This window comes from Meleagris gallopavo, chromosome Z (genome assembly GCF_000146605.3).
Source record: "Meleagris gallopavo isolate NT-WF06-2002-E0010 breed Aviagen turkey brand Nicholas breeding stock chromosome Z, Turkey_5.1, whole genome shotgun sequence".
Classification (NCBI taxonomy): Eukaryota; Metazoa; Chordata; class Aves; order Galliformes; family Phasianidae; genus Meleagris; species Meleagris gallopavo.
The window spans coordinates 60,132,412-60,156,004 of NC_015041.2; the positions used below are offsets into that span (position 1 = coordinate 60,132,412).

At 38.8% G+C, this 23,593-nt stretch overlaps 1 protein-coding gene and 1 pseudogene across 1 annotated transcript in view; one reads left to right on the plus strand and one right to left on the minus strand.

The window, feature by feature from the left end:
- Positions 1-19,658, plus strand: part of LOC109363787 (atrial natriuretic peptide receptor 1-like) — a 30,226-nt gene extending 10,568 nt beyond the window's left edge. The window contains exons 7-16 of the mRNA XM_031557382.1: positions 3,345-3,393; positions 4,291-4,392; positions 5,335-5,454; positions 6,347-6,440; positions 7,238-7,325; positions 8,241-8,380; positions 9,364-9,516; positions 10,325-10,423; positions 12,457-12,548; positions 13,135-19,658. Of these exons, the coding sequence (XP_031413242.1) occupies positions 3,345-3,393; positions 4,291-4,392; positions 5,335-5,454; positions 6,347-6,440; positions 7,238-7,325; positions 8,241-8,380; positions 9,364-9,516; positions 10,325-10,423; positions 12,457-12,548; positions 13,135-13,299 (1,102 nt within the window). The 3' untranslated portion in view covers positions 13,300-19,658. The remainder of the gene's footprint in view (positions 1-3,344; positions 3,394-4,290; positions 4,393-5,334; positions 5,455-6,346; positions 6,441-7,237; positions 7,326-8,240; positions 8,381-9,363; positions 9,517-10,324; positions 10,424-12,456; positions 12,549-13,134) is intronic.
- On the minus strand, positions 17,818-20,258 carry LOC109364087 (annotated as a pseudogene).
- Between the last annotated feature and the right edge of the window lie 3,335 nt (positions 20,259-23,593).

The window sequence follows — 23,593 nt, forward strand, 5'->3', positions numbered from 1 at the left end:
AGCACCTCACCACTCTCTCTGTAAAGAACTTCCCCCTGACATCCAACCTAAATCTTCCCTCCCTCAACTTAAAACCATTTCCTCTTGTCCTGCAGTTATCTACCCTTTCAAAGAGTTGATTCCCCTCCTGTTTGTAGGCTCCCTTCAGGTACTGAAAGGCTGCAATGAGGTCACCTCGCAGCCTTCTTTTCTCCAGGCTGAACAAGCCTGTCTTGTTCAGGGGAGGTGCTCCAGTCCCCTGGTCATCTTTGTGGCTCTCCTCTGGACCCTCTCCCACAGCTCTCTGCCTTTCTTGTACCAGGGGCTCCAGACCTGGACACAGTACTCCAGACGGGGCCTGACAAGAGCAGAGTGGAGAGGGACAATCACTTCCCTGTCCCTGCTGTCCACCCCTCTTCTGATGGAGCCCAGGATACCATTTGCTTTCCATGCTGGAAGAGCACAGTGCTGGGTCATGTTAAGTTTTTCATCCATCAGGACTCCCAGGTCCTTCTCTGCAGGGCTGCCATCAAGGATTGCTCCTTCCAGTCTGTATAAATGCCTAGGTTTCCTCTGGCCCAAGTGCAAAACCTTGCACTTTGCTGTATTGAACCTCATCAGGTTCACCCAGACCCACCTTTCAAGCCTGTTGAAGTCCCTCTGAATGGCATCCCTTCAACCGCACCACTCAGCTTGGTGTCATCAGGAAACTTGCTGAGGGTGCACTCAATTCTGTCTTCGATGTCATTGATAAAGATGTTAAAGAGCACCGGTCCCAAGACAGACCCATGGGGGATACCACTCGTGACCAGCTTTCACCTGGACATAGAGCCATTGAAGACCACCCTCTGTGTGCGGCCTTTTAACCAATTTCTTATCCATTGAGTGGTCCACCCATCAAATCCACATCCCTCCAATTTGGAGACAAGGATGTGGTGAGGGACCATGTCAAAGGCCTTGCTCCGACAAATGTTTACTGCCTTAAGCAAGTGTTATGGGGCTTTCATTGAAAATTTAGTCGCAGAAACAAAAAATGTTTAAATTTCCTTTTTTTTTCAGTTGGGATATATTAAAGTCTGAAGGCAAGTTTGAGGCTTGATTTTGTAAACTGCAAGATTTACTGGATTCATTCACATTATTTCTTTGTATGCTTATAAAATACCTGTATATGCCAAAACAATCATTATTTTTAATCCATTCTATGAGGTCAGATTATGGAAATAAGAATTTGAGGTCTCTGTAGTATTTTTATCTATGGGCAAAAATAGATCTTTTTAATTTGCTTCAGAATAGCTCATCTAAAAGCATCTTGTCATCATGTTGATGTCTTTGGCTATTGTAATTCTATCCTGTCTCAATCTTGACATTGTCAGTATGGACAGGCTTTGCTGTGCTTTAAGTAAGCAGTAATTTAGAGTTATGTTATACATTGCACTTTATAATTGCTCCAAATTAAAAATGCATTCTCTTTTCCAGAAATGTTATTTCCTTAGTGACTGCTTGCCTGCTTGGTTTACACGTTGCCCATATTCAGGCTAGATGCCATGACTTGTCTTTGCAGACAACCTGGCCTCCTGAAGCCATTTCTTGCCAAAGACTCCCCTTAAAATAATGCTAACAGATGATTTTCTTATATTGTAAATGATTACTCAATGCAGTTTTGACAGATTTATTGAGTGCTTCTGAATGTATTTTGCTGTCAGTTCCTGTGTCTGCAAAATCTAGGTTTCCTTTTGTTGTGCTGCTGATAATCCTTGCTTGCTACAAAACAAAAAATTAGTAACAATTGAAATGCCCAGTCATGGAAGAAAGATGAAGAAAAAGAGATGTATCCTGTAGTATTAGCTAGCTTTTCTCTTTAAGAGAGCTAGTCTCCAGAAACTGCATTTTAACACAATTTGTGTTCATTCATATGAGCATGTATAAGCCCTTCCATGAGAGCTCACTGGCCAGGAAGCAGTGGCCTCATCTTGAAATCCTGTTTTCAAAATTCCTGACCAAAAAAATACACTAATGTTGCTGAAGATCTGGCCCAAATGAAGAAAGAGACTACAGGAGTGGGACTTGTAATTTTGTGTGCTTTTGCAGATGAATCATTGCTTTTAAAGTTCTCCAGGGAATGTGTCGGTCAGATGGGAAAGTTAAAATGGAAATGAGAACAGGAACATGAAAGCACCTCTTAATTGAGCTGAAGAGGCTGTTTCGCATTACAGTTTCTCCTAGATTGTCTTCCCTAGATTTGTGATTGTTATGTGAATCTGACTTGCTACTCTATTAGGACTTCTCTTGTGCAGCACTGCTAAAGCTGAATAAAATCAATACTGCTTTCTAATTACTTACCTTGAAAATCTGAGCTTTCTTCTCCCACTAGGAATGGTAATCCCTTCTACTACTAAATCACCACAAAATTAGCATTAAAATTTCAACAGATTAGTTTCTACATTATTCAGTATTGTTTATGTGTGTTATTCTGTTTGCTATTGATATCCCACTAATAGTCCAAAAGATTGGTAGCCATGTCCCACTGTATGGCCAGCATGCCATACTAAGCAGAAGACTCATTAGCAATACCACAGACTGTAAAGCAGTTTACTCATAAGAATAAATGTTATCAAGAAGAGATGCTTGTTGCGAAGTAAATATTATACAGTTTGAATATTTACAGAGGCAAGAACAACTTTATCAAAATTGTTGGTTGCAGGAGTTACTGGCTTCTCAGAGATCACAGTTTTGAAATGAGTTCAGTAAAGAGACTGAACATCAAGTTGTTAACACTTTTGTTTCATTCTTCACCCTTGATGAGTGTGTTTAACCTAGGTTCATCTAAGGAGAATGATGATGACGATGATAATGATGAAGATATCATTCAGAAAGAAGCAGCAAAAACGCTTACTGTGTAACTACTCTGGGCACTATGTCTTATCATTAACTTCATGGAGATTTTCCAGAACAGTAATCTATAATGAAAAAAAGACTGCTCATACCTATGATGATTCTGGTTAATCTGATTCTGCCCATTGATTACAGCACTGACCTGTCCTGCATGATTAATTGATAGGTATCATGTGGTCCTTGCACATATTCCCTATGGATTCCATTAAATTCCAGAAAAAATTGCTTTGCTGTCCATCAGACTCGAATGTTTAATATCTGAGACTGACCTGTGAGTAGATTGCTGCTAAGTGATCAGTGACAGATCTCTAAAAACATAGAGAAGTAACAGATAACAGAGAAGTTGCTAGCCTTCCTTATGTGATACTATGCTTTCAGTCATGAAATGAGGAGAAATGAGAAATCCTGGAAAGCTGAAATCAGTGACTCCATTAACTATTACTCCATTAAGATTTGTGTTTATTACCCTGCAGTTATGCCATCATTTTACTAGAAATTGCCACAAGAAGTGACCCTATGCCAGTAAGTAAAGATGAATTATGAAGTTTGTATGGTAATTTTGATTCTGTTTCGATTGAAGATATAATGCAAACTGTGAATAACAGTACTTCTTCTTTGAAGGAGGGGAGAGTACACACATTTTCTTCTTTACTTTTTGGGTGCAAATTCAGTTCCAATGGAAAGTGCAACTAGAGCTCCTTCATAAATGTTCAGTCTACTCTCCAGGACTTTAAAGAAGATTTAAAGAAGAGCATAAGAAAAAATAACTCTGGCTTTAAAATTGTTTTTGTGTTAGCTCTCTGACATTTAATGAGAGGGTGAATGCATACCTTAGCATTTTTCTTTTGCTACAGTAGTTTCTCCTCCTTCCTAATATTCCCAGTCCTGCCAGTGGAGACTTGCACCAGTAAGAATATGCTAGAAGGGCAACTGAGCTGCTCACTGTAAGAAAAATGTCTTTTAATGGCCAGTGCTAAATAGCAAACACAAAAATTGCACCTTGAAATTGAAATCAGATGTTCTGAATAAATAATTATATACTGCTTGAAATGATTTACTTAACAGTAATTCTAACAACTAAAACTTGAAACTAACATTCCTGCACTTCTTAGAGCTCATGATATTAGACCAATGTAGGCCTTATTGTTTCTCAAAAGTCAGCAAATATCTTGCCAGATATTCATTTCAAAATGTGTTTACCTAGTATAAATGCTCGGATTAAAGCCTTACAGCAATGAAAAGCTTCATAAACAAGGCCACTCAGGTTAGACTGAATTATAACTTTTTTCTTTTAATGTAAAAAAAGTGATAGGGAAGCTGTCATAAAAATAGAGATTGTCATAGTAATGTATTTTTTAAAAGCTGTCTAAAAAAACATGCCACTTTTTTAACACCGTTAATTCCTTTTTCTCTAGAAAGACCAGTGTGCCTTCAGCAGAATGTTCTTGGTGTCTACCTTTAGCAGAATTAATTTCAGGAAAGGCAGAGGATTCCTGCCCATGTCCCACAGACTACATAGAGGTAAGATACAATACTGCATACAAAAATTATTTATTGAAATGAGTCCAAAGAATGTGACAGAAGTTTCATGGCAATATTAATGATGGAGGTAAGGAACTGAGATATCAAGATGCACATCTCATACAGGGAACAATGAAATTGATTTCATATCCTTAGTAGAATAGTCATCCTCCCAAATAGAAATTTCAGTTATCCCCTCAAATTGTCGGTATAATTAAAAATTTTATTAAATTCAGTCATTGATTTTTGTGCATTTTCACTTTATCGTAAAGGTTGAGTTCAATAAATATTAGAAATATGTGTCTAGCTTAAAAACAAAATGCTTTCAAGTACTGAAGTATATGTCTCAGGAAAGCATGAGTTCAGTGATTCTTATGCAAAAGTTTGACTTGTTCAGTAGCCTCAAACAAAGAAAAAGCTGCACGCCCTGCCTGTTCAGGTAAATTAGAATGAGGTTTTATTGCATCCTTATTTCAGCTTAAGAGCTAAATAATTCACTTTTAATGACTTGTAGCAATCTAAATGTAACAAGCTTCTCATAAGCAGTATTGCATTTCAGTGGGTAGTTAACATTATTAAAGACACATTCCAGTTTCTAAGTGCTTGTGAATTTTTTTGAATGGTCATTTGATTCAGTAGCATAACAATATCTTAAAGCACAAGATAAAATCTTATGTAGAGTTTGGTAGAAGGAATGTGAGCATTTACTTCTTGATTTTCCCCAGCTGAACTTCTATGAACTAACATCTTTCATTCAGTTGCACAGTATTGGTCTGTGTAAGTCAGGAGGTCTTGGTGTAGCCCTGCCATTTTTCACCACTGCAGATAAAGCTTCACCTGAGTAGCTAGCACCAAAAAAATAATAGTATTAATTAGAAACGCTAAATGTGCTTGGAATGACAAAAGGCTGTTTGTGTTTTTCATTTTCTTTTTGTGCCATAGCTAATCAGAAAGTGCAGAAAAAATAATCCAGTCCAGAGGCCTACATTTGAACAAATCAAGAAAATGTTAAACAAGATGAATCCTAATAAAGTTAACCCTGTTGACATGATGATGACTCTGGTAATTTTCGATTTTTAATCCAATTTAGATTTATCTCCTTGCAATAGCATCTACCTCTATACTTCAGGGGGCTTATGGGTTTTTATTTTATATTTTGTTTTATTTTATTTGTTGTTTAATCTCATATTTCATGTTTAATGGGAATACTCTCAGTCAGTTGTTCACTTTTGGCTGATTAAATGTAACCTGAGCTACAAAAACAAAGCTGCAGTTCTCCTTGAGACCTGTTTTTCTTCTCATCCTCTTCCTGCCAGTTGTTTTTAACTTTCTCAGCTGCTTTACAGCTGAACGCTTTGTTTTTGTCAGTCAAGTACTGCTTTTCTTTTTTTCCCCTCTCCTATGGCTAGGTGGTGATTTTACAGTGCTGGGGCTGTAGAAACCCAGCATGATACAAATATGTTTACACACACGTTTTGAACAGTGTATCTTAAACCCATCAGCAGAAAGAAGAGAATCCTGACTTCACATCTTGTTGCCTCCTGGAGAGCAAGGGTGCAAAAAACCATAGCACAGCTATGAAACAGCAGTGCGAATTTTTGACAAAAAAAAAAAAGACTTACATACCTCTTCAGTCTTGGTAACATATTTTAATAAACACTTGGTCTCTGCTTTGGATTTGACCGCTACTGTTCATACAGGCCTCAAAAATACTGGGACTTGCTTCTGTCCTTTTAGGTGTAAGTAATAACGATCTTCAATACAGTATTGTGAATTTACCTTAGGAGAAAGCTGGTCTTTGCATTCTGTAAGAAAAGCAACAAGCTATCTCAAACCTGGGGCTTTACTCATCTGAATATTTTCAAAGCATAATAATTCAAATGCTTAGATCCTGCCCAGCTATGAACCTATTTCAATAAATGGATTATTTCATTCAATTTTCCATGTTATTTAGATGGAGAAATACAGCAAACACCTGGAGATACTGGTTTCTGAGAGAACCCAAGACTTAATGCATGAAAAACAGAAGACCGATCGTCTGTTGTACAGTAAGTTATGTAGGAAAAAAAACTGGATATTCTCAAAATAATTTGAAGTTAGCTGTCTAATTACCAACAGAAAAATCCTCTAATAAGTTTAGTTGTCAGTAAATTTATACACATGTTCCTTGCTAAGTTTAAAAGACATTTAGCTATTTTTTATATCCCCCTCTTAAAAGTCAGCGCACTAATCTCAGAGCTTTGACTGGATATTCTGTACACTGGATACTCTGGTGCTATGGTTTGTTTTGACCTTGTTTGGCTGGCTGTCTTTCTATATAGTTAGAAATACTGGGGAATTGCCTTTGGACTGAGGTTACTTTCGCTAGCAGCACATCTTCTGGAATACCTCAAGAGTAGAGGGATGATGAAATAGTCATAACTCTTAGGAGAGAAAAAGGAACAGGCTGTGAAAAATACAAGATGGTATAAGTAAAGATGATAAAAGAAAACCAAAGAGTTAGTAAACCAACACAGGAGAAAACACTAACAAAAAGTTGTCAAAATGACTTAGTGATATCCCAAGTCACCCTATTAGAATTTGACATTTCTTGGAATGTATAGATACTGGTTTCTTAAAGCTAAAAAATATGAGTCATCTGAAAAATCTGAACTTGCTACCAGTGAGATTTACTGCGAATTCTGACATTATCTGCAGAACAGATTTTGATGCTTAAGACTGCTTTCACCTTCAGAATCTTTCACCTTTACAGACACTGCTCTTACATCTTTAAACAAATACATTATTATTACTGTGTTCTTTTATCTATGTCAAAGTATTAAAAATGCTTTACCTCCTATAACAGGTATGTTGCCAAAGCAAGTAGCGGATGATCTCAGGCAAGGAAAACGTGCACAAGCTCAAAGTTACTTAAGTGCCACCATCTTTTTCAGGTAAATAAAAGTGAACAATAGGAATAGAACTGACTCCTTCTCTAGCAGCGTCTAGGCTCCACTAAACTACCACTGCTTGTATCAGGTGGCAACAGTTGACTGCAAATAAGTGCCTATCAAAATTGTCAGATTCTAAGGCTGGGTCCCAGAGTATGGTGGGCATGACACAGCTACCAAAAGCAGTGGGCATAGCCCCGAGCTGCTATAGAGCTCAGAGAGCGTTTGGGCACCGCTCTCACACACAGGGTTTGGATTTGTGTGATGCTATGTGGAGCTGGAAGTTGGACCCCGTGGTCCTTGGGGGTCCCTTCCAACTCAGAATATTCTATGATTCTATGGTTCAGTTCTTTCATTAGAATTATTTAAAAGAAAAATGAGAGTACTGCAGAGCTCTAACACAGAGCAGCACATCACTGTAGGTGTTACACACACTCATATCCATTTCACAGGACAAGCCTAAATACAGGTTCCAGCATTTAGCTATGTAAAGGAAACATATCCATCCTTAGAGTCAGCATATCTTTACAGTTTTTGACACTTGGTGTCATTACGTGTGCTTGTAGCATCACGTAAATTAAATCTTCTCTTGTAATAAAATGGATAGATACTACGTTTTTTTCTTTTTTACATAAACTAAAATTAGAGACTAATTAGATTGACAGATTAAAGTCTACTTGTAAAAAACCCAAAAGTTTATTCCATTATTAAGCAGAAAGACTTAGGTTAGTCAGTCCCTTCAAATGGGAGGGGTGTTTTTAGTTTAAGTAAACATTTTAAGATGTAACTGTTCTGTAAGATCACCAGCCAAAAACAAAGTGAAAAAGTGAAGTCTGAGCTAATTGTTACTGAATGTCTAAAATTACCAGACTGCTATGGTTAAGACAGTACGTATGTTCTTTTTTTGTGTTTTAACAGTGACATTGTTGGCTTCACTCAGCTATCCAGCAGCAGCACACCTTACCAAGTGGTAGATCTCTTGAACAAGCTTTATACCACTTTCGATGAAATCATAGATAACTATGATGTTTATAAGGTGGAGACGATAGGAGATGCCTGTAAGTTCCTTGAACTGTGGAAAATGTTGGGACATCAAGATAGAGACTGATGACAAGGAAGGGCAGGTGAAGGAGTCTTAGAAAACTTTTCACCACTGGGAAGAAACACAAAACAAATAGGCAAGAAGTCCTAGCAAAGTTCCAGCAAACTTTTGGAACATCTCCATTGCATGTATTTCATCATTTCTACAGCTGGTGAATGTTGTGGATGGGATACTGGGGTGCAGCAAAAGCCCCCACTCTTTATTTGACTTGCAAGGTCTGATTTGAAATCTTGGAAACTGAGTAATCACAGTTGGCAATTTTTGTTTCATGGGAACAAAACTGAAAAATGTACCTTCTGCATGGGAACATAAATGTCATTTCCTAATCTATACTATGTGGTTTTTTGTTTTTTGTTTTATTTTTCCCCCAAAGACTCTGGCAGCCTTCTCCCCCCATTACGCTCTGTATGGGCTTGGCTGCCTCTACTTTTGGATTTTTAGGAAAAGATTATATTTGCCCTCATGGAAACCTGCTAGCAACTAACCATTAAAGCTGATTTCCATCCAAATCAGCTTTAATGGTTAGTTGCTAGCAGGTTTCCAGCAGAATCCAGCAAAAGCTTGGGATAAGACAATCAGGAATTCTTAAGATAGTGGAAAACTAACAAAACAAAACAAAACAACAACCAAAAAAAAAGCCACAAAAGCCAACACTTTTTTCTGTAGTATGGTGTCTGCTTTGTAGAGCATGGAATTCTTGAAGAAATGCACCAAGAGGTCCCCTTTTCAGAGATCCTCAAGAGAGTGATGGGGGAGGAAGGAAGTGTAGGAAAACTAAGAATGAAATCCAACATTTTTTCAATGGATGACTCTATTTGCTTAGTAGACACAACTGTGCCTCAGTATAGAAAGGAATAGGGCTTTTTTAATGTTATGTTGACACTTTGATAAGCGTGTGTATAATGTCACAGGTTAACGTAGTTGTATTGTTGTGTTAAGATATGGTAGTGTCCGGAGTACCCAAAGAGAATGGGATCCTTCACGCTGGTGAGATTGCAAGCATGGCTTTAGACCTTGTGAATGTCTGCAAGACTTTTAAGATCCCACACAAGCCCAACACCCTTCTAAAGATAAGAGCGGGAATACATTCAGGTATGTTGGGAGAGCTACAAAAGAACTCCTTTCTGGTTTATCAAATGTCTCGTTAGATGTGTTTCCTCTCCAATTAAAATAAAGTAAATTGAGAGAGGTCATCTCCACAGAATAAAATACTGGGTTCATTAGGTACATAAAGATGGCTCCAGTGCTCTCCTTTCAGTTGTTCTCTCAAAACAGTGTTGCTTTTGGGTCTTCAGTCTAGCCTTCGTTCTCAGACTCTCATCTGCCTGATCTAAACTGATATGTGGCTGCAGCTTCTTCCTGATAGAGTTGGGTATGTGCTATGTAGTCAAGTGTCTGCAAGTTGAGCAGCTTCTATTGTCTCAGCAAGAGATCAAATTTTACATAAATCTCCTGGGGCTGACATGAAGAAATCAAAACTAATATCTGATGGACATAGACATTTTCTGCCTGTAGCAGGATCAGGATATTTCCTACTCCCAGTTTTCCACATGACTTGAGGGTGTTGTGTTTGTAGCTCCTACTCGGAGGATTCCTATTTCCTTATCCCTAAAAATAGTATTTTATGGTGCTGAAAAACAGTTTCTGCAGGTGCTCTAATTCATGCACTGTGCCTTTATCTCATCCTCACTTCCTCCACCATTCTCTTTTTGCACATTCTTCCATGGTCTGGAAGCCATCTGTAAACCTGATATATAACCCATATGAGGCAGTACTGACACTTAGTCCTTACTTATCAATAAATGACAAACAAGATAATGTAGGAAACGGCTAGGAGGTTATATGGCTAAATATATGATTTAAAAACAGAAAATATCTTTTTTCTCCATTTCTTTAACAGGGCCAGTTGTAGCTGGGGTTGTTGGAACCAAGATGCCACGGTATTGTTTATTTGGAGATACTGTGAACACAGCTTCCAGGATGGAATCTACCAGTGAAGGTAATGACGAGCAAACTGCAGATGCAGTTTTGACCATCCCTTAATGAGTATTGAACAAATGTTATGCTTTTTAACTTTGAGTCCTGTCCTGTTTAAATTACTGAAATTTCTGTAAGGAAGGTGTTGATTTCTGGATTCATAGCCTGTGGGGAAATTTGCCAGTGCAATTTCCTAAAACCTTTGTAACAGCATGCCCTCAATTCGTCGAATCTTTAAGGGGCATTTTCATGGCTTTGAAGTTCTCTACAATAACAGTACACAAGAAACAGACTTTAGAGAAGATCAGAAGAAGGTACGTGGTATGTTCACTGTTTTGTTTCTTATCTGGAACCCAGCTGAATTTATAGGAAAAATACTTTATGTGTTTTTTTACTAGTAACTTTCTTCTAATGGAGAACACAGGAGATAGCAAGACACCATGGGAGCTGTGTCTGTCTTTAGCCAGTACAGAAGGTTATATATCTCAGCAAAGAGATGAGAGCAAAATCTCTGTAGAATAAACTGTGGAGATAACTTCGATTTCACTTCTTCCCAGGGGATATCAGAGCTCCATGTTTAGTTAACAAGCTTTCTATTTAGCCAGTATGAGTATCTGAATCTCAGCTTTTGATACATTTTAGCCTGAGCTACAAGAACTGGAAAGGAAAAAAAAAAGAAAGAAAAAGAAATGAAGGAATGATTCAATTCCACGAATCCTTGATAGCTTGTTTTTGTTTCTTTCATTCATGCAGTGAAGCCAAATAGTTTTATGGCTTATACTGCAGTGCCTTCTAAAAGGACTTGAATTAGACAGAATCCAAGATGTTTTTAAGTTTCAGGATAAAAAATGATCCTACAATGCAGGAAGGCAGAGGAGTGGCTCTACTGGATGGCTTTGGTTTAGCCTAGATATTTGAGAAATCAAGCAGGATCCATTCCTTCTCACCATTACAAACATTTTTCCAAAACAAATTCTATCCTGAGTTGAACACACCTACCTTTTTCCCCTCCTGTCATTCTTCCAGGTAGCTTCTCTCCTACTCTTCCTTTCAGTCTCCCTGTATGATCTGGTGTCACTAGAATGGTTTTAAAAGTGATGATTTCAAAATCTGCTTCCATCATTCTTGATACTTTATCTTTTAGTCTGTATGCTTATCTAATCTATCTTCCTTATGGCTCATAATCACAGAAAAATTAGATACAGAGTCAGAGATTCTTATCTTTTACGACTTTCTTTTTCCCTCTCTTTCTCTGGTCACACACATCTGAGAATCTCAAAATATGTTACCATGTTTTAACCCCCAGATGATCATTGTAAAATAGATGAGCTAATAAACATTACTAGCAATGTAAATTATAATTTCTGTCAGTTGGAATCTTAGTGCTATGTGATTTGTTCCAAACGAGAACAAACTATTAAAGTATTAAATATCTGCTGGAAAAAATGTTTCAGATCTATGTATCTGGGTATATTGAAACATGTATTACTAATCTAAATGGAATATCTTGAGTCTTTCAGCAAAAAACATTTAAGTAAAAAGCAACCAACAAACACAAAAAAAAAAACAAAGTGGAATCGTGGTAATACTATCCCTTCCTCCTGTTTTCATTTACAGGCTTGGAAGCAGAACAAGGATGAAAGTATCCTTTATGTTTATACTTTGCTGTAAACACTTTGTGTAAAGAAGACACTGGCTCTTTATAAACCATGAGGTAGAACTATGCACTCATGGTTTTCTTTACTAGGCAAAAGGGCTCCTTGCCTGTAATTTCAGCCAGGAAGCTATGAGGAGTAGAAAAATAATATGAGATGCAGGATGTGAGAAGTAGTGTTTGCTGACAGCCATTTATTTGTCCTGAGGTGCCCTCACAAAGAGGCCAGGGTATTGCAGCATGTGTGTGTGAACACTTCAAATAACAATGGAATGACTGCAAAAACATGAAAAAAGGGAATGTTCATTAATAATTCTAGAAGTCTTTGGTACGTAGAAGATATAGTTCTGTCCTGAATGGTTAAATCATTATAATAATATGACAATTGTCTCTTTTTCCAGCTCTTAAAATACAGTGCAGTCCAAGTACATACCAGCTGTTGGAGCAGATTGGAGACTATGTGTTAATATGTCGTGGGAATTTACAAGTCAAGGTGTGTATGCAACATTTACACTCAGCTTTTCAGAGAGGAGAGTGTGAAAGTAGTCTGGAGTTCTGGAATTTTAACCCATGCAGTCCTCTGTTAAACTCCATGGACTAGACTGTTTCCTGCCCCCCAAAAGAGGTACCTCAGGCATTAAATCAGGATAAGTCTGGGAACTCAGAGAGTGAAAGGCTACACCCAGCTTGGAAGCAATACTTGAGAAGCAATTCTGACAAAACTTCTTGAAATAAAAGAATTCTTTAAGGAACATCATAAATACCAACATTTCTGTAACACAACTAGTATATTTATAGTATATATTTATTATACAGTATTTATTGTATTATGATTCTGTGATTCTATGATTCCATTTCTGGATGTAGCTTTGGAGGGAACTTCAAAGAATTGTTTAATCTATGTTGCTGCCACTAGCACACTGTTTTTTAAAGTGAGATTTTTGTGCCTGTCTTCTTATATATAAAGTGTGTGACAGACACATCAATCTCCTTTTGGGACATAATCTGAGGTGTAATTAAAAGATGATTACACAAATGATGAGTAATATTAGAGCCTCATGACTCATTTTTTTTCTTAGGGAAAAGGAGACATGATAACATACTGGCTTGAAGGTAAGAAAGCGTCTGCTACTCACAAGACACACCCTAGCCCATCTGTGACTCTTCAAGATCCCAACAGAACTTCATTTAGTTTGATACCAGGTGTCCTTCAGAGTGATGCTGTCTCAAGTCCTGCTTACTAGCCACTCACTGACTCCAATATCCAGTCTGCTCTCAGTCTGTTAGTTGACTCTTCTGATTCAGAAAGTAAAAAAATAGAATGTCTTTTGGCCTTGTGGATGTTTCTGTCACCACTGTTCCATTAGTGGCAAGAGAGGAACAAAAAAAATCAAAAACTCATCTTGGGAAGTGAAGTGGAATTGCCAGGTCACAGCCTGAACCAGTACACGAGCACCTGTGTGCCCAAAGTGGGAGAACTCTGATCCACCCTTCCTTTCTCTCCCCCCATGGTGCTTCTGAGTTCATCTGCCAAGAACAGGGGATATCCAGCTGCCATTTCATAGACTAATATTCCTAATGGCCACCAATCCACTGCCCTGTTGTAAGCCTTGCTGAGAGTTATTTCAGGTGCCAGGTACTCTGGAGAACCATATAATGTCCAAGTTCTTGCTTTTACTCTCTTTGCAAAGCCAGAGTCCGTGGCCTGGATATATCCTTGATTAGATAGCTTTAGATCTCTGTAGATGAAATCTAATGAGTGGAGGTACTCCAATATTAGCACCATCTGAGCTGCGTGAAACTGTGCATGTGGTTCACTGAATCTTCTGATTCTTCTCAGATGTGAGAACATTTCACCACTAGGAACATACTCCATTACCATTGTTGGAAATATCCAGATTATTTATCAGGACGGTATCTCTGATAAAGCAGATTTTATTGCTCCATTGCAATTGCAGTGGCGGTAGGAAGCAGGAGTACACAGAAAACAGCGTTAAATCTTTTATGCCCTATTACTTGATGCTTATCTCTTCCTCCCCTGGTTCCTCATTGGCTGAGTACTTCAGGTTCACAATCTTTCTGACGCTCAATTAAATGTATGGATACTGGATAAACATCAATTTTTGCTAGCTAAGCATATATTGCTGATTAGTTAACTTCTCACATTTGCTCATTCACCACTTGGACATTGTTTCTGGACATCTGCTTATCCTTGCATAGAGATAAACTTGGAGGGAGGGTAGCGGGGAGTATCTTCATGCCTGCCTGTTGCATCCCAACCCACCCACAGAGCAAGGCATTCCAGCCTTGTATGGATTCTCTGATGTTTAAGTCTGTTTTTCTTTTGCTGAGGATCTCTTACGCAAACAGAATAGCCCTACGATATGCTTTCTAGTCCATAATACTATACCTATACCTTTTGGAACATTTAAAAACTATTGCAGTTTCGCAAGCAAGAATTAATCACATAATTCAGCAACTATACTTCTAAAATATGCTACTGACATATATGGTATGTCTACCTTTTCACATCAGCTATTTCTAAGGACAAGTTACAAAATACAAATACACTGTGCTCTACTTCTTCAGATCAATTCTCCCTTTTCAGTATCTAATGCAGAAACAACCTTCTATTCTACACCATGTATAAATTAGAACCATCCCCAAAAAGAATTCTCTGGTTTTACAAGAAAGGGAAAGTTCACTGCCTGTAATATTCTTCCATTCAGTGTGTATTCTGTCTACTTCAGATTGACAGCCTTCTGTTTGTCCGGTATCTTTATGGCATAATAGTTTTGTGCCTTTATGCTTCACCATTGTAACTCTCCTGAATGATCCCATTCCAAGAGTTTTTTGTCTCTCAAACTCATCTAGAGCAGCAGTATTCTGAGGGGGGCTTTCCCATTTTCTTAAACAGTTGTTTTCGGCTTTGGCTCTCGATTTCGTCGCCCTCCTTGGCAGTGCAGTGTGGGACAGGCAGGATGCCAGGCGGATGCTGGGCAGGGCTTGCAAAGCGGCGCCTCAGTGTTAGAGCTACCCGGGCCCACACTGGGTCTCTGTGTCTCCCGGCCGCCGCAGAGAAGGCGAGCACTCTGCCCACATCCCACACCAAAGGCCTGGTGCATCTCCCCTCTGGGGAGAGGCTGAGAGAGCTGGGTCTGTTCAGTCCTTACACAAGAAGACTCAGAGGGGATCTCATTAATGTTTGTATGTTTCTTAAATGTGGGAGTCTAAGAGACGTGGCCAACCTCTTTTCAGCAGTCTATGGGGACAGGACAAGGGGAAATTGTCATAAAGTGGAGCATAGGAAGTTACCTACCAGTATGCAAAGTAACTTATTCACAGTGAGGATGAGGTAGCACTGGCACAGGCTGCCCAGGGAAGTTGTAGCACTGGCACAGGCTTCTGTTCTTCTGCTTCTTTACCTTCCATTCTCTTACTGATCCTGAGTATTGTTTACAAAAACATTCATGTAGAAGGGATTTTTCTGGTGTAAATTTATGTAGCTTAAATAAGCAGCTGACTAGTTGTCCATGTTGCCATGCAGCTAGCATACTTTTAATGCTGCATATGCGATCTATGATAATAGTAAGAGATTGACATTAGTTCCTTCTTCAGCTTAAATGGGAAGTAAACGCAGCAATAACATTAGATTTTTCAAAGACACCTACCTAGTAGAAATAGAATCCTAAACCCTTCTAAAATCCACAAAAAAAGTAAAACATGCTGAGCAAAATTATCTCTCAATAGTCTATGGAAATACTGCCGCTTGAATGGGACCCAAATTTCAGCGAGCAACACATGCAGAGCTGCTCTTACCACCAACGTGGAAGCAGTTACAATTTTTAAAGATGAATTTTAAATTGATTTCACGTTGTTTGTTTGTTTGTTTGTCTCCAAAACTTAGAGGATTCCTTTCTCTTCTTTTTGAATTTTGTGTTAGCACACAATAAAGTACAAAGTCCATCTTGCTAGAGAACACAACCCATTACAGCAATGGCAGATAGATTATATAAATTCTCTTCCTCGATCTGAGTGGGCTAAATATGCCCTAATCTCTGTTGATACAACGAGGGGATTGGTGCAAGCCTATCCTGTAGCAAAGGCAAACCAAGCCTGTACCATTAAAGCTCTAACTAGGCTGATGATATCACAGGGGACTCCTGAGGTCATTGAGAGTGACCAGGGTACACATTTCATGGGTGCAACTGTGCAGAAGTGGGCCAAAGACAACAACATCAAATGGCAGTTTCACCTGCCCAATAATCCAAAAGGAGCAGGCCAAATAGAAAGATATACTGGAATGCTGAAGGTGCTCTGAAGGCAGATTCATGTGTGGACCAAGAGGCTTTATGAAATTCTGCGGGACTTGAATGAGAAAGCAAGGGATGGCAGATCCAGTGCTTTAAGAATGTTGCAGACAACTCAGGCCTCCCCGCTTAGGATACAAATCACATGAAAGGACAGCTTGCTCAAGCCACAAATTGGCACCATGAATAATCTTCTGCTCTCTGCCCCTGAGGACCTAGAGCCCAGGAAACACAAGGTAAAATGGCCTTGGAAGGTGCAAATAGGACCAAAAATGGCATAGTCTCCTTGTACGTTGGGGAGATTGTTAGAGGTTGGGGGATCAGTAAATCCTCCAGTGGTTGATACACGGCTAGCAGAAGTAGTAGTTGACACCCCGATTTTCATTGAGAGCGGACATTAATCACGTCCATGGGCAAATTAGAACTGCCCCCCTCCTTTTGTACCTGATAAAGTGATCCAGCCACAGATATCAAGTCAAAGTATGTGGTATGGAAGGCCAGGACATGCCCTGATACAGGTGGAGGTGTTGACTCAAGATTGAAATATGGCCTGTGTCCTACTGTGGAGTGCAGACCTACCCCTCCTTGTACCTCTTGAACATCTGTATTACTCTTCTTGAGGTTATAAATTCACAGCACAGCCAGCAGCAACAACTTCACTCCAGCATGCTCTAGTGTCCATGAAGAAACATCGTGACATCACCATCGTGGTGGACTGCTGAGCTTCTGGGAGCTGGCAAGTGGGAACCGGGACTGGTCCCTGAAGAAGATATGCCTCAGAAGGAACATCAAGTACTGGCCCAACAGAACCACAAAAAAGACTGCCAATAATTGCTTTCAGTGCCTTAACATTCTGCACTGTGGCAGGTATTGTAGGTATGCTGCGATGTGCATTGTATTTTGAACCACTACAACTGCAGGAGCTCATCCCCTACCTGCTCAATCATTGGTTCGTGCTGTGAAGGGGTGGAGTGTAGTGGAATTGCCAGGTCACAGCCTAAACCAGTAAGTGAGCACCTGAGCGTGAGCAGGCGAGGCCTGATCCATCCTTCCTCTCTCTCTCTTCTCGGTGGTGCTTCGGGCAGTGCTTCCGGAAGCAGGTATACACTCAGAGCCTGTACAGTTGGCCACCACTCCTTTTCTGGCACTCCAGAGTTTAAACCAGAAAAGGCTGCATTCTTCAGCTCACCCTTTTTTCCAAACTGTTGCTGGGAGGGTTAATTCCTCCTTGTTTGATATCTTGTTTTATGGCACCTGTATCTCAAAGTCTCTGTCGTTGCCTTTGCTTTACAGGAGTTGATACTTAATACTGGCAGTGTCACTAGCTTTGAGGGCAGAAGCTAGCTTTCAATGTTAACTGCTGATTAGGTTTTGCAAACAGCCTCCATCCCTTCACAACCAGGTGGCTGGACAGTCCAATCTGTAGCTGCCCCCACAGGAAAGAAAAAGACACTGTAGTGTTGCTACTGAATAGTATGATAAACTTTGTGGAAGTCATTGGTCTTGCGGTATAAAAGGAGAAAAGAAACACGGATTGTGTCAGAAAACAGGGCCCAATGAAAGAAGGAATGAAGCCATACAAGCATAGTGGGTACAAGTCCAAATGGGAATCTGAATTCTTGCTTCAGTCTCTAATTGCCTGGAGCATAGAAAGAAGAGTAAGTAGAAACTTGGGCGAGTTGCACAGACTCAACACTCAGTGATACCTTCCATTTTACTACAGAGATCTGAAATCTTAGGAGAGAAAACATTGCAAGCTCTTAAACAGAAGAGAGTCCGATAAAACTCTCTTGTTTTTGGCTGCTCTGAGTTCTCTCAGAAAACCTGCAATTAACATTAGCTTGCAACTAACATGAACTTGCTAGTTAACTAATGCTAACTATGTTAACAAAACAGTTTATGGAATTGCTTTGATTAAAACAGCTGTGAACCTCCTGCTACTGGCTGGATGTCTGACAGTGAAATCAGAAAGGTTTCTGAGTCACTGTGTAGTTTAGAAAAGGTTGTTCCTGAACAAGCATTTCCTGTAAAGTGAGATGCATCACTATAAGTGGAGTAGTCTGTTGATGAACACGTTTCTGTAAGCAGTGCTGGTGTTGACTTTCTTTAAAGACAAAGCATACGTATGGTGAACCATGCTTGTACTTTATTGAGTTCTATTTAGTACCCTCCAGAACTAATTTATTTTTGAAGAGTTTAGTCAGTCTAGCTAAGCTGGTCAACAGTCCAACAAAATTAGATATGTGATACAGGGAAGAAAGCATAAGGAGTCACAGCAGTTTCGCCATAATGTGACCTGGACTGCCCAAAACTAACTGGGAGGAGGTGAGAAAGAAGCATTGCAAATGATGTTAGCAGCATTTACTCCTCCTTCTTCTAAGTTAATTTAGCAGACATTTATATGGCAATAAATATTAACTTCAAAAACCCTATAAATACTGGCTAGGTTAAGTCTGAGCTACTAAGAAATTATTATTATAAATTGTAGCATCAGACATGAGGCAGACAAGAATTATTGGCTGGCAGAGTCTAGAAGCAACATTTACATTTCACTTCAGTCTAAATCACACTACAAGCAACACCTTCCATTTCACTCACACAAATAATACCTCATTCAAAATAAAATGGAACATTCTTAGGTGAAAAAACTACTTCATTTTAAAGGGGAAAAATGAACAATACACAGAAATAAAGAACAACAGAAACCAAAGTTCAGTAGAAAAGCAATCTGTTATTCTGTATTACTGCACAAAAAGTGCTTGCTTAATTGTGCCTAGTTGGAAGGGTTGGTGCATACTGCACACATGAAGGATGGCAATAAAGAACTCAGTCAGCTCTGCGGAATGAAGTAACTAGGTAATTGTTTTGACATACGATGGTCTCAGCTCCACCTCATGTGTTAACAGTGCAAAGAGCCCAACATGAGCTCTGGTGTCATCTTGCCCTCTTACTCCTACTAAAAATCACTAAATTCTTTTGCACATTTTTTCTGCTAGAGATACACAAATTTCTACTTCTTCGTAGTCATCAAAGTTGCTGGTACCTCCGGGGCCTCTGCACTTTGGTGTGAATAGAGCTTCTACCTTTCTCTGATAAATGGCAATCCAATCTTTAGCTGCAAACCACTTGTGGTTCGTTATGTCACTTAAACCATTCTTGAGATTTCCATATAATCTCGCAAAAATCTCCCTGAAGTAAATTCATTGGAAGATCCTATAGGTCTGAAATGAAGTGTGATGGGAACCTTACCTTGCCAGACACAATTTGTCATAAATTTGAATGGGTTGATCTGCCATTTCACTCCTAATGGCCACCAATCCACTGCCCTGTTGTAAGCCTTGCTGAGAGTTATTTCAGGTGCCAGGTACTCTGGAGAACCATATAATGTCCAAGTTCTTGCTTTTACTCTCTTTGCAAAGCCAGAGTCCGTGGCCTGGATATATCCTTGATTAAAAGATTTTCAGGCTTTAGATCTCTGTAGATGAAATCTAATGAGTGGAGGTACTCCAATATTAGCACCATCTGAGCTGCGTGAAACTGTGCATGTGGTTCACTGAATCTTCTGATTCTTCTCAGATGTGAGAACATTTCACCACTAGGAACATACTCTATTATCATGTATAAATTAGAACTGTAGAATACTCCAGTTGTACATGGAAGGGAAAGTTCACATAATATTCTTCCATTCAGTATGTGTTCTGTCTGCTTCGGTTTGACAGCCATCTGTTTGTCCAGTATCTTTATGGCATAATACTGTTTTGTGACTTTATCCTATTATTTTATCAAGTTAATGTGTTTTAAGCTTTTAGAAAAGCCATATCTAAGGTCTTTTTATCAAGTATAAATGTGAAATTATGTTCTTTATGTCCATTTGTAGTAGCACTGTAGTTTTAGCTCAGTTTTAATCTGCTTTGTGTTGTTTTTAGAATTAAAAGTTTAAAAATTAATGTGTTCACAGTCTGAAGTTTTCTATATATAAACAGATGCTGAGTGGCCTTGAGCACCGTTGGATTGACAGCTGTCATTACAGATCTTTGGGTAGTATTCAAAATTCTGCTGAATATAATGCAGGGATTCCTGTTGACTTCTAGAGGTTTAGAGTCTGTATGGTTACCTACAAAGGAGGTGCTGCTCAAGGAGAACCAGTGTTAGCATAACTGTTTTCTCAATCTCTTGAAAAAAACCATCTCTCCTGAGACTTCAAATAGCAGTCCCCATTAATGGCAATTTGTTCACTGACTGAGATTGAACTGTTCATCTTCCAGAATACAGAAGCAGTGATGGTTATAGATGCAAACTGAACTGTCCTCACTGAATTGGCAAGTACTTAAGATTTATTTCAGGCATTTTGGAAGCTACTGTCAGTGACCCTGGACAAATATTAGGAAAAGTTTCTTCTCAGAAGGAGTGGTTAGGCATTGAAGGGGGTTTCCCAGGGAAGTGGTAGATTCATCATCCATGGAGGTGTACAAGAGACATGCAGATGTGACACTGAGGAACATGGTTTAGTGGGCATGATGGGGATGGGTGATGGTTGGACTTGATGTTCTTAGAGTTCCAACCTTAATGATACTATGATTCTATGATTTATTCACTACAGCTATATTTTAGTGCCACCTACCAATAGTCAAGTTACAGGGACATGAATGCTAAATAGCTACGCAGATTTTTACCAGACACCACATACAAGCAGCAATCATTAGATATTGTACTACACAGCTTGTTCAGCAAAGATACATAAAGCAACATAAAGGCTGTGAGGTGTGTCTTGCTTTTACCTCCTGGGTATGACATAGCTACACAAACTGATTTTTTTGTGTTGTTGTGGGCACATATATGTACATGTAGATATAAGAATATATATATATATATGAATATCTAATGTAACTATATAGATTAAGGAAGACTATAAACATCAAATATGTCTAGTTCAAAATTATCTGCATAAAGAGAGATTAGTGCAAATCAAGATCCTGTATAATGTCACAATGTTTTCGACAGCTATATCGGAAGTGTCTTACGTTTGAACACTGCAAACATCTCAGGTTTTGATTACACTGAGATAACAAAGAGTGGTTGCCAACATAAACTTCAAATACAAGGACAGGTGGTGTTTATAACATCTGCAAATATAAGGGCTTCCATTCTGTTGCTCTGAATCAGCATCCTTGTGTGGGGCTGTACTTGTGACTAAGGCTAGTGCAAAATCAGATCTCCAGAGTTTCAGCTAAAGCTCCTGGCATTTTAGAAATAGAGCGAAGTCTTGCAGCTACTCTGGAAACTGCTGCCTAAATTACTAGCAAGCTTGGCAATATGGAAGAATTCTGCTTAGTGATTGCCATCTGGTCAATGTGAAATCTGACAACCGTGTAATGCTTTTCTATAAGATACTTCAGATTTGCAGGGATTGACATCCCAGATGTGGACTCTGTCAGCTGGTCTAGCAGGTATTCTTTTCTGAAAAAGGATTCTGTATATAGATAAATATGTGTTTCTCCTTTCATGGAAGATTTTACCCTTACTAGAAAATGTGACAGCTGTGCTAATAGTACTGAAGATCTGAAGGTGATGTGTACTCTTAGATCCTTCCAGTTCTTCTTGAGTCTTTCAGTGTCTATAGTGGCGGAAAACAATGCAGTGAATACTGTGTTATGTGGTGATTTTATGTAAAGATTATGTTTTTCACTATTTACAGTTAATGTGATTATTACTTACTGCAGCTCCAACTACATGAAAGTGAAGACGCAGGCAGGTTGTTTAAATAAATCACATAACGCAAAAACTGACATGAAAGTTTTTAATTAGATTGATAAACCATCACTGTTGTTTTAGTGTGAATTTTGAGGAATAGATAGAATAACCACAATATTTTAAAAGTCCCAACAAGTTTAAAAAAAATGGTCAATGTATTTCTAGGTGTAAAACTTCCTAGAATTTTTTTCAAACCATTGGCATTGGGAGGAGACACTTTTGCCACTAAAAAGTTAGACTTTATCCCCAGCAAATATCTTTTACTTAGCTGTTATTGATATTTACAGATATCTCCAGTTCCATGCTCCTTTTTGAGTAAACAGAAGAGCTGTCTGCTTCTTTCTACAGCTATGAAGTGAAATCAGAATCATCGATTTGTTTGAAGAAAATGCAATCAGGCATTCTTTGCAAACAGTATGAGGGCATAGCCTGACTATGGAGTCAGAGGATGTCTGGTGTCTTGATCATGTCCAAGAAGAGATTGTCACGTGGTTCCCCAGGACGTAGAATAGGCAGGCACCTCTTTCCCACACCACCCAGACCCCCAGCTGTTATTAGTAGTCCTTCTACCCGAATTGAACTCTATAGTAAGAGTCTTTGGTTTTTTAAGCCTATCTTTCTGGGGCTGTCTTTTTAGACCAGTAAAAAGACAAGGCTATCCAAGATTATCCTTGTTGTTTTTCAACTGGCTAACATATCTGCTTTCCAGATAATGACTACTCTGTTCTCCTAATTCCTGTCTGAATTTTTCTCTACATTACACCAGGCAGCATAAAGCACTGAATTATACATTATTGCATTCTAACATAGAATCCAAAGATAAAATTTTGCAACTCAGTTCTCTTGATGGAAAATGGGGGAAAATTCCATTTCCTACCAATTTAAAAGCTGCTAAAATGCACTTTCTGATGTACAGATATAAAACAACCAATTTGAAATGTGAGAGAGTGGGTTTTATAGAGTTTGTTGGTACAGGAACCCTGATGACTGAAAGCTTCAGAAGAGCACACATGAATTTGCAAGATGTGCTAGTTAATGTCCCATAACACATTAGCCCCAGTCCTCTGATTTAGAAGTGTACAAGGTTGTCCCATCTGTATTTGTATCTCTTCTTTTGCACTGATCCAGGTTTTATGCACATATGCATCCTTTTTAGGAACTAACTTCTAGTGCTAGATTTTCATGTGGCACTAAATTGACCTTGAAGTTCCGCATTAAATTTTTACTTTTTACACCTCTGGGAATTTTGCCTTGAATTTCAATGGCATTAAAACAGAGAATGTTTTTTTTTTTAAAAAAAAAAAAGCTACTGTAGTGGCATCTTTATGAGCATGAGTTGGCACAGTTGTAATGATTATCAATGCATTCCACAGCAGAATACAATGATGTGTAAATAAGGGTTTTGATGAGATCTGAAGACAAATTGGCATTCCTGGCAACAGACCCCTACTACATACCTTTTTTTTTTTTTTCTTTT